General features: G+C 39.8%; 1 protein-coding gene across 4 annotated transcripts in view; it reads right to left on the bottom strand.

Moving 5' to 3' along the window:
- The window catches only part of LOC109356657, a 13,476-nt gene continuing 3,172 nt past the window's right edge, over window positions 443-10,746 (bottom strand). For all 4 annotated transcript variants that reach the window (XM_019600092.1, XM_019600093.1, XM_019600094.1 and 1 more), the window contains 7 exons: window positions 9,476-10,093; window positions 9,178-9,332; window positions 2,508-2,707; window positions 2,284-2,417; window positions 1,798-2,132; window positions 1,610-1,713; window positions 443-1,072 (listed from right to left, as the gene is read on the bottom strand). In XM_019600092.1, coding sequence (XP_019455637.1) covers window positions 1,002-1,072; window positions 1,610-1,713; window positions 1,798-2,132; window positions 2,284-2,417; window positions 2,508-2,707; window positions 9,178-9,332; window positions 9,476-10,093 — 1,617 coding nt within the window. In that variant the 3' untranslated portion in view covers window positions 443-1,001. The remainder of the gene's footprint in view (window positions 1,073-1,609; window positions 1,714-1,797; window positions 2,133-2,283; window positions 2,418-2,507; window positions 2,708-9,177; window positions 9,333-9,475; window positions 10,094-10,746) is intronic.

Genomic DNA, 10,746 nt, shown 5'->3' with positions numbered 1-10,746 from the left:
AGGCACATCCTTGTTGATGAAATTTTCATAGGCACATTCTTGTTGATGAAATTTAATGTACTTAAATAAAAGTTACATTCTTGATCATAGGTTTCATAATAAAATGAAGATCATTAGAACAAATAATTTGATCCTAGGTTACCATGAAGAGATACCACTAGAGGTGGCAATACGGGCCAGCCCGGCCTGCCTTTGGCCCGCCAAAATACGGGTTGGCCCGGCCCAACCCTTATTACTAAAAGGGCTCAAATCCTTAGCCAACCTGCTAAAAATGGCAGGCCAAACAGGCTGGCCCGTTGGGTCAAGCCCATATTGCCATCCCTAATAATGATTGGGTTTGCTACATTGGACAACCAAGGTAGATGTTGATTATTAGGATATATGTATAGCTAAGAAATATTGTTGGGTGAAATATAAAGGAATGGGGGAATGATGTGTATGATTCAGCACAACTATCTGTCATAACCATAGAAGAAAAAAGGTTCCTTAGAGGATCTGAAATACATGGTTCTGGACCAAATTATAATCTAAATATACTTAGACTATAAATTTATGTATGTACAGTATAAAGAACAAAACTAGATGACAATAGAAAGTGCACTCAATTGCAGCTGTTCACTGCAATCACAAGAGGCTACTCCTTTTCACGGAGAGTCAGATACATATAACTTAAAGAGGGAGAAAAAACATACCCAATTATAACGATTACATTCTTCACCTTGAAGGGGTATGTAGCAAGCATCTTTAAGCTCGTCGTTTACAATGCATAAGTGAAACTATTTTACGACAATTTGGAATTTAAAATCCAACTCCGTCGCAATTGTAACTATGATTAATGGAAGATATCTACTTTGGTGGCACTGAGAGTAAGATCAATTCTAAAATCCAGGAAAGCAAATAATCCATTCATTTTGTGCAAGAGTGAGTAGAACGAGCAATTGTAAAATTTAGGTAAGCAAATCTTCCATATTTGTTTGTGCTGCACTGGCACCAGGCTCATTCTAAATAATCCCCTTCGAAATGCTGGAAGTCGCATTTATCTTAAGTGAACATTCAGGGATATAGGTAACACCTGTGAGATCAGAATGTAAACCTGTGAGAATATGAGCAATATCTTAATTGGCATTTTGCATTATGATTTGCAGTCAAATATTTCCATAAACGAATGTCAGACGAGGAATGCGTCAGAATGTCAAAATAAAACTCCATAGTTTATATATTAGCACTTATCAGTGGTACATATGTAAGACGTAGAAACATATGCTTTTCGTATGTAAATAGATCATGGAAACAAATGACCAGTTCCAGGCAGAGCATCTAGTGATACAAAATGGACTGAAATAAGCACTTGCCACAGAAATGCCCATGCTACTAGGGGAAGGCAAAACAAGACCTTATAATATGCTTGCCGAAAATGTGCTATGTTTAAGTTACATCTTCACTGTTAAGCTGATGAGTGATATTTCAAAAAACCACGATGATCATAATAACAGATCTTTAGGTAGAAGTTCAATTTCCCATAAAATTGTATTGACTAAATATTTCCTTAGATAGATATTCAAACATGCAGTTAAGAGAAAACATATTAAAAAGAGTAAAGCCTTCTTACCTTTTTCCTTGACATCAATTTGCAAAGAATCAAGTGTAATTATGCCATCAGTCAATGGAAGTAGTTCTAGCTTGGTAGTGGCTATGGATCGAGATGGAATGCAACTGATATGACCCAGACATGGTTTTAGATCAAAAAGTTTCATTTTAAACAAAATATACACAAACAAATGAGATATGATACATTACCCAAGTGGAACTTTACTCTGCAGCCAAAGATGTGTACAACTCAGGCCAGAACTAGGAATGACATCATCACTTATAAAAGCTTCGTGAGGTTCGCCATCAAAATTTCTTTCCCCATTTTCTTTTCCAGTAGAAGTGAAGCTCGGTCCCTGGGTGGCACCAATACCTCTTTCACCATTTACTCTTCCTACAAACTCTGTGAAACCAATAAAAGGACTCCTTGGAGTCGTGGGTGAATTCAGGGAAACCACTGATGGGGGTGAAGTAAATGAGGCTGGAGCAAGCACTGTCAATGTTAGATCTTCAGATGTCAAATTTGAAGCTTGAAGAGTTAAGATCTGATCAAATTGAAGAAATTAAGTTAAACTGACTGTGACTGCTGATAAAAGTATAAAGTAGTCATAATTTCAGTAGGAAAATAATCAAATCAAACTAAATGAGAACATGCAGCCCCAATCTGAGTTAGATAATAGCTAAAAGAATATTAACCTGCACAGGAAGTTCGCGAGTTCTTTCAAAAGGTCCAGGAGTCTGTCCTGACATTTCTGTTGCAACAGAGATCATAATATCCCTTGAGGTAACTGGTTGCCAATTGGTTGGCTGCTTAAAGAACAATCTTGATGCTATATTCAGCACAGAAACATTGGAAAAACAACTAATTAACACCTAAACATTCATTAAAAAGAGAGAGACAAAGGGGGCAAAAAGTCTACCCGTATAATTGCACCGACATGACACCATAATCACATACTTATCATTAATCGAGGGAGTCTTTTTCCCGTCAGGACTTAACTTTGATGTTTTATTTTCAGATTGCAACTTTGACAATTGGGAACTTTTATTATCCTGAACCTTGAGGTTTTTCCACATAGAAGTTGCTGGTTTAAGGATAAAAGAATGATCTTCACCTCTCCTGTAATTAAAAACTTCCAATAAGGTGAGGAAGATTGTTAGAGCTAATTAAATAAAACAAATTATGAATTTCACTAAGCATATTTAGTTCTCTTCCATTATTCTCCTGACAAATAATCAGATTAATTTCACCTCAAAAAGACAAAAACTTAAGCACTCTAGACACACAAGTTGGCTTCACCATATATAAGCTGGTAATTCTGTCAGAAGCAATGATAAATATATTTTTCACTGTTGGATATGATCCATTCATGTATGTCGCATTTGGAGCTTAAGTTTTTATTAGAGTTGTTTGATAACATGGTATTAGAGCTTCTACACCCAAGTGGTCAAGAATTTGATAAAAAACTTCAATTTTTGGACAAGGTAAGTGATAGGTTAGGTAGGCTAAATAGACAAAAACCTATTGTTAAGAATGTATATAAGAGAGGGAAAAGAGGGGTGTGGCTAAGGGATAGCAATATTACAGCTATGCCCTCAGGTAGTTAAAATGTTAGTTAGGAATTCTTCATATAAAGCATACACTAAAAGAGAGGGAAAGGTAGTTAGGAAGTAAACTAAATTGATTGAGGAATCAGTTGGGATAAGGTTCGTGGGAACCTTGTATTCATTGTAATCTTCTTCTTCTCTTCTTCTTCTCAATTCTAATAAAGTGATCTAGAACCCTAGCAGAATCATCAAATTCTAGGTAGGGGCATTTCTTTTCTTAATTTTCTCCAAAATATTCTTCAATCACGATACCAGTGCTATCACTGGTATCAGAGCACCATTCTAGTGCCTGAGGGGAGTGAGAAACACCACGACAAAGGAGGTTGCGCATGGTACCCACGTGAAGAATGGCCAAAGAGAATGATAGTTGGATGCAAGAAAGGGAGGAGGTGAGGCAAGAAAGAGAGGAAACGAGGTTGATATTTGAACTCAATGAAGCAAGAACGAGCAAGACGGAGAACCTTCTGGAAGCAATTGCTGCGAAATTAGGGATTTCAGTGAGAAGCGAGTCGGTGGGGGTGGGGAGCGAGAATGAGGAAGAAGTGGAAGGTCACAAAACACGCTCTGGGCACGAAAAATGGCGTAAAATGGAGATTCCTATCTTCGTAGGAGACGATGCGTACGGATGGGTGCAAAGATTGGAAAGGTACTTTCGTTTGCAGGGCGTAACAGAGGAAGAAAGGATGAAGGCTACCATGGTGGCCCTCGAGGGCAAGGCTCTCAGCTGGTTCCAGTGGTGGGAGCGTTGTAATCCATCACCCTCGTGGGATAGCTTCAAGATGGCAGTGGTAAGGCGTTTTCAACCTTCAATGGCCCAAAATCCCTTCGAGTTATTATTGGCTTTGAAACAGGAGGGCAACGTTGAGGCATTTGTGGAGGAATTCGAAAAATATGCAGGAGCCTTACAAGAGGTAAACAAAGATTATGTCAAGGGGATTTTTTTAAATGGGTTAAAAGAAGAAATTAGGGTTGAGGTAAAATTGTACGAGTTGGGGACTTTACCTGAGATTATACAGAAGGCTATTTTAATTTAGCAGAAGAATGTAGTCACAGGTAGGAGGACCAACTATAACAATGCTAGGTCTGGAGTACCCTACAAGGAAAATTCTTTCAGCAGAGTGGTGTCAGTAGAGAATTCTACTATGGACCATCTCAGGAGGGAAGGATCTGGAGGGGGTAGTGTCACTGGTAGCAACAAGACTCCCCAAGAAGTAGAGAGAAATAAGGCTAGGGGTGACTATAGGAGGCTCACAAGTGTAGAGATGAGAGAAAAAAGGGAAAAAAGACTATGTTTTAGATGTGATGAACCCTTTACTAGGGATCACACCTGTAAAAACAGACAGCTAAGGATGTTGCTCCTTGCTGAAGATGAGGAAGGAGAGGAGGAATGGGAATTTGGGGAGGAGCAGGAGATAGCCAACTTCTTGCAACTATCCCTTTATTCAATGAAGGGGCTCACCTCTACCAAGTCTTGGAAGATAAGGGGTGAGGTGAAGGGGGAGACAGTGGTGGTCTTGATAGATTGTGGGGCCTCCCATAACTTCATTGCTAAGGAACTAGAACAAAGGCTTCAACTTAGGGTGGCAGAGATCAAGGTCTATGTGGTAGAAGTGGGAGATGGTCATCAAATCAAGTGTCAGGGCAAGTGTGCTCAACTCAGTTTGAATCTTCAAGGCGTGAGGGTGGTTCAGGACTTCTACTTGTTTGGGTTGAAGGGGGTGGACTTGGTTTTGGGTATTGGTTGGCTAGCAGGGTTGGGAGAGATCAGGGCAAATTTTGGCAAGATGACCTTGAGCATTAATGGTGAAGGCTCTCCAATCACTTTGGTAGGGGACCCTGCCTTAACCAAGAGTGAGTTGTCCTTGGGTGCTCTTATGCAGGTATTGAAACAGGAAGGAGAGGGGTTGGTCATTCAGTGTGACTCAAAGGCTTCAGTTCAGGCTAAGGAGGTGGTACCATAAGAGTTACATGATTTGCTACAACAACACCAAGCAGTGTTCCAAGATCCTCAGGGCCTACCACCATCCAGAAGGCATGACCATGCTATACATCTAAAGGAGGGGGCAGCTGTGCCCAATCTCAGACCCTACAGATGTCCCTATTACCAGAAGGCAGAGGTGGAGAGGTTGGTTGCTGAAATGTTGGAAGCAGGGGTCATTAGGCCAAGCATAAGCCCATACTCCAGTCCTATTATCCTAGTGAAGAAAAAGGATGGGGGATGGAGGTTTTGTGTTGATTATAGGGCTCTTAATAAGATCACAACTCTAAACAAATTTCCTATTCCACTAGTTGAGGAGTTGCTAGATGAGATTGGGGGAGCTCAGGTCTTCTCCAAGTTAGATCTCAAGTAGGGTATCATCAAATCAGAATGAGAGAGGAAGATGTAGCTACAACTGCTTTTATGACTCATGAGGGACACTGAGTTTCTGGTCATGCCCTTTGGGTTAACCAATGCCCCCTCTACCTTCCAAGCTCTCATGAATGACATATTGAGGTCTTACTTAAGGAGATTCACTTCAGTCTTCTTTGATGACATTCTAGTCTACAGTTCTGACCTAGCCACTCATGTGCAACACCTACACACCATATTGACTCTGTTGGATCAACACTCACTCAAGGCCAACCAGAAAAAATGTAGCTTTGGCCAACCAAGGATTGAATACTTGGGGCATATCATCTCAGGGGAAGGTGTGGCTGCTGATTCAAGTAAGGTGGAGGATATGCAGAATTGGCCTCAACCTACTAGTATTAAAGGATTGAGGGGTTTTTTGGGCTTAACAGGGTACTACAGAAGGTTTGTCCAGAATTATGGGAAGATTGCAAAGCCCCTTACTGATCTCCTCAAGAAGGATGCCTTCAGTTGGACTCCTGAAGCTTCACAAGCTTTTAAGAGGTTGAAGAAAGCCATGGTGGAGTTGCCTCTGCTGGCCATCCCTGACTTCACCAAGGAATTTGTGGTGGAGACAGATGCATCCAGTTTGGGGTTAGGAGCAGTATTAATGCAGGGTGGTAGGCCTCTGGCTTTTTGGAGCAGGGGATTATCTTCAAGGGCCCAGCAGAAGTCTATGTATGAAAGAGAGCTTATGGCTCTGGTCCAAGCAACTCAGAAATGGAGACACTACCTAATGGGGAGGCACTTCATTATAAAAACAGACCAGAAAAGTCTTAAGTTCCTAACTGAGCAGAGATTGTTCATAGAGGAGCAATTCAAGTGGGCTGTAAAGATGGTAGGGCTTGATTTTGACATCCAATACAAACCAGGGCTTGAGTATTCAGTTGCAGATGCTCAATCAAGAAAAGCAATGTATTCAGCCATATCTATACTATCCAGTGAAGAAATAAACTAATGGAGTGAATACTTACAGCAGGATCCTAAATGGAAGGGGGTTGTCCAAGAGTTAATGATCACTCTTGGGACTCATCCTCACTATGAGTTGAAGAAAGGGGTGCTTTATTACAAGGGGAGGATTGTATTATCCAAAGGGTCTCCTAGGATCCCTATTATCATGGCTGAGTGCCATGAGACTCCAATGGGAGGATATTCTGGCCACTTCAGAACCTACAAGAAGATAGCTAGTTTTCTGTTTTGGGAGGGGATGAAAGCTGATATTAAAACTTATGTGGAGGAGTGTGAGGTATGCCAGAGACACAAGTATTCTACCCTGGCCCTAGCAGGGTTATTGCAACCTTTACCTTTGCCTCAACAAGTTTGGATGGATGTGTCAATGGACTTCATAGGAGGATTACCTCGAGTAAAGGGCAAGGATACCATTTTGGTGGTGGTAGATAGGCTCACCAAGTATATGCATGCCTTTGCTCTAGGTCATCCCTACTCTGCCAAGGATGTGGCCTCTGTTTTTATAGAGGGGGTGGTCAAGCTACATGGTTTCCCTTCTTCCATAGTCTCTGATAGGGATCCTCTGTTTCTAAGCCATTTTTGGAAGGAATTGTTGAGGGTGTCTGGAACCTTGTTGAAGTTTAGCACCTCATATCACCCTCAATCAAATGGGCAAACAGAGGTGACAAATAGGTGCATAAAAATCTACTTAAGATGCTTTGTGAGTCCAAGGCCTAAACAGTGGTTGAGTTGGTTGCATTGGGCAGAGTTCTGGTTTAATACCAACTATAGTAGCTCTGCTAAAATGACTCCTTAGCACTATATGGCAGAGAAGCCCCATCATTGCTAAGGGCAGGGGCTATTCCCACAAAAGTAGAAGAGGTAAACAACTTGTGCCACCAAAGGGATGATGTGCTAGAGGAGCTTAAACATAACCTACTTAAGGCTCAAAACCTTATGAAGCAACAAGCAGACAAACATAGAAGGGTAGTGGACTTTGCTGTGAAGGATTGGGTCTACCTCAAGTTGCAGCCTTACAAACTTAGATCCTTGGCTAATAGGACCTGTGCTAAATTGGCCCATAAGTATTATGGGCCTTATGAGGTGGTAGAAAAGGTAGGAGCAATAGCCTACAAGTTAGCCTTACCACCTCAAACCAAAATCCATCCTGTGTTTCATGTATCCCTCCTAAAAAGGGCACTCAAGCCTCATCAATTGCCTCAACCTCTGCCCCCTATATTAAATGAAGAATTGGAATTGGTAGTCATTCCAGAAAACATCATCAACAACAGAGAAGACAACCAAGGCAACTTAGAAGTGTTAGTAAAGTGGAAGGATCTCCCTGATCATGACTCTACTTGGGAAGAAGCAGACATCATCCAAGAGAGGTTTCCAGCTTTCCCACTTGAGGACAAGTTGGTTCTTTTAGAGGGGGTATTGATAGACTAAGTAGGCTAAATAGACAAAAACCTATTGTTAAGAATGCATGTAAGAGAGGGAAAAGAGGAGTGTGGCTAAGGGATAGTAATATTACAGCTATGCCCTCAGGTAGTTAAAATGTTAGTTAGGAATTCTTCCTATAAAGCATACACTAAAAGAGAGGGAAAGGTAGTTAGGAAGTAAACTAAACTGATTGAGGAATCATTTGGGATAAGGTTCGTGGGAACCTTGTATTCATTGTAATCTTCTTCTCTTCTTCTTCTCAATTCTAATAAAGTGATCTAGAACCCTAGCAGAATCATCAGATTCTGGTAGGGGCATTTCTTTTCTTAATTTTCTCCAAAATATTCTTCAATCACGATACCAGTGATATCAATAAGGTATGGTAATGTGTCCATGCATAAAGCCTAAAGGACTATTGGATAAGAAGGCACATTAAATATAATAACATCTGTGTGTCTCCCTGACTGCTGAAGCTTTTAGGAGAGTTGGTTGTTGACATTCTCCAAGGTATTCTTCAAATATTTTGTGCACTGTCATATATTTAATCATTAAGAACTAACACTGCAATGCAATATATAATTCCAACTCCTCAATTATTATCTAAATATCCGTCATCTTTTCAACAGGTGATCTCAATCTTTCAAACCACAGTTTACCTACATTCACAAATAAATTCTCTTGCAATCCATAAATGTTGATCAGAAAACTCTGCTACATAAAAGCAGAGTGAAGTTGCTTTAGCATTCTAATATATAGACTATGTTTGGACTTCAGGGATGGAGGAGGAAGGGTGGGAAAAAAGAAGCCTTGCTTTTATGGAAAGCCTTTTTAAGAGTTTACATTATTATCCTCTTCATTGCCTTTGATATGCTATTTCTAACCCTCCACCTATTCACCAATTTGGCAGTCAAATAGTAAATAACAAAGTAAAAATTAGTTCAATTAAATTGTGTATTATAAGATAAGACCTATATATTTCTGTCAAGATTTTTGGTTTTCTTAAGTGCTTACTCAACCTATTCATTTGTCTAGCTTACATTCCATCATGAAACAACTGCCCTCTCTTTTGTTTCCCTTTTTCAGGGGATCCCCCAGCAATAGCGTCTGTGACTGAATAGGAAGGTATGGAATGCAGCATGATATCAGATAAGTAACAATAGAAAATTATAAACAACAATAAGATATTTATTTTGGACAACAACCTGAGGGACAGGTTAGGTAAAGAATGGTCATTTCCAGCTTCAATGCATGAAATAGGTGATGGTGGTGGTGGTCCACCTGTTGTAGACTCCTCCAAAACAATAGTTATGGCATCTATAAACATCACAATATCTGGAGCGTGTGCAGGAGCAACATTCTGGATAACAACTTAAGAAATATTAATAGAAGCAGAAATGAAAAACAACCGTATAAAGGTCCAAAAGAAAGGCATTAAAATACAATATACACTAAACATGAAATTAAATAGGAAATTTGATCCAATGATATAATAGTTCAAACCTTTATCTGAACACACAGAAGATCCTCTGAATTGCAGTTAGCAGCCCAAGAATGAATCTCTACAGGTTGTATTATTTCAAGTTTCCTTCTCCACCTTCTTCCAGGTGTATAGTCGCCTTCTAATCCACAACAGACAGAAAATCTGTCTTGCTCCAATGAGATACCTCGAAATGATAAAAATCCGTTCAACCCAGTTTTTCTCCTTGCAAATTTCTGAGATGGGATTTGATCCCAATCCTCAACGTCAAAGGCCGGCTTAGAACTAGCTGCTTTAACAGGAGCAGCCGGAGGTGTTGTACCTTGGGGTAATGATGACATGGAGTAACTTCTGAAATTACCAAAGAGAGAACCAGATGATGCTGAAATATTTGATCTCTGAGAGCTGCTACTAATTCCTGAATTTGAAGTTGACCGAGGAGAAGGTAGAGGGCGAGTAGAAACAGTGTTATCCAATGGAAGTACCCAATTTAACAATTCTGCACATGGATCCTGATCTGTATAAACTGCATTGCCCTGGTTGCCGGGAGATGGTATTCTCTCCTGACACTTTTCAAATTGGAGAATTTCTATACAAGGATCTCTAAGAAAATTTACACCAACATTCACCTGTAAAAGAACCTGCATCCTTCCAAACAGGAAAATTGAATTAGATCAGTAATCTGAGTAAAATGAGACTATCCAATCACACATTTAAGAACACCTCCAGATATAGTTATTAAGAAAGTATTTCTTGATCAACTGCGATTGCCCAGCGAAATACATAAATCTAAAATTAACAAATGCTAAAGCTCAACGTACTGGAGAGACTAAGGTAGTAACAGTTAAAAGACAAGTCCGAAGCAACAAATTCACAGTTATCAAAGATCTGTTGCAGACTTGCAGAAAATTCAATAATGATGATAATTACATAAGTAAATATACTCCTCAATAGCAGGTCCGGAGATCATATAAATATCCAGATGCTCGAAAGAAATATAAATATTGCAGATGTTGATAACGATGTTACAGGATGAATCAAATCTCGTTGCAGACAATAAACAGAGTATCATGAGTTCCCATCATTGGTGATATCATGAATGCATCTGAACTGTCAGAGTAGGCCAAGATTGATAGTAAATTATACATAATTGTTGAAATTATAATTCATAGATTACATACTGCTTTACCGCTTATTATTTAAACCTTTCTCAACAACACTAATACATCAGAGGTGAAATAAAACCTTGATGCTCTTTACCTTACACACACACAAATGAGGTGGGGGTGGGAGT

The sequence above is a fragment of the Lupinus angustifolius genome, chromosome LG09, assembly GCF_001865875.1.
Source record: "Lupinus angustifolius cultivar Tanjil chromosome LG09, LupAngTanjil_v1.0, whole genome shotgun sequence".
NCBI classification, from domain to species: domain Eukaryota; kingdom Viridiplantae; phylum Streptophyta; class Magnoliopsida; order Fabales; family Fabaceae; genus Lupinus; species Lupinus angustifolius.
Note: the sequence above shows the minus strand (reverse complement) of the source record. Positions and strands in the feature narration are given on the sequence as shown.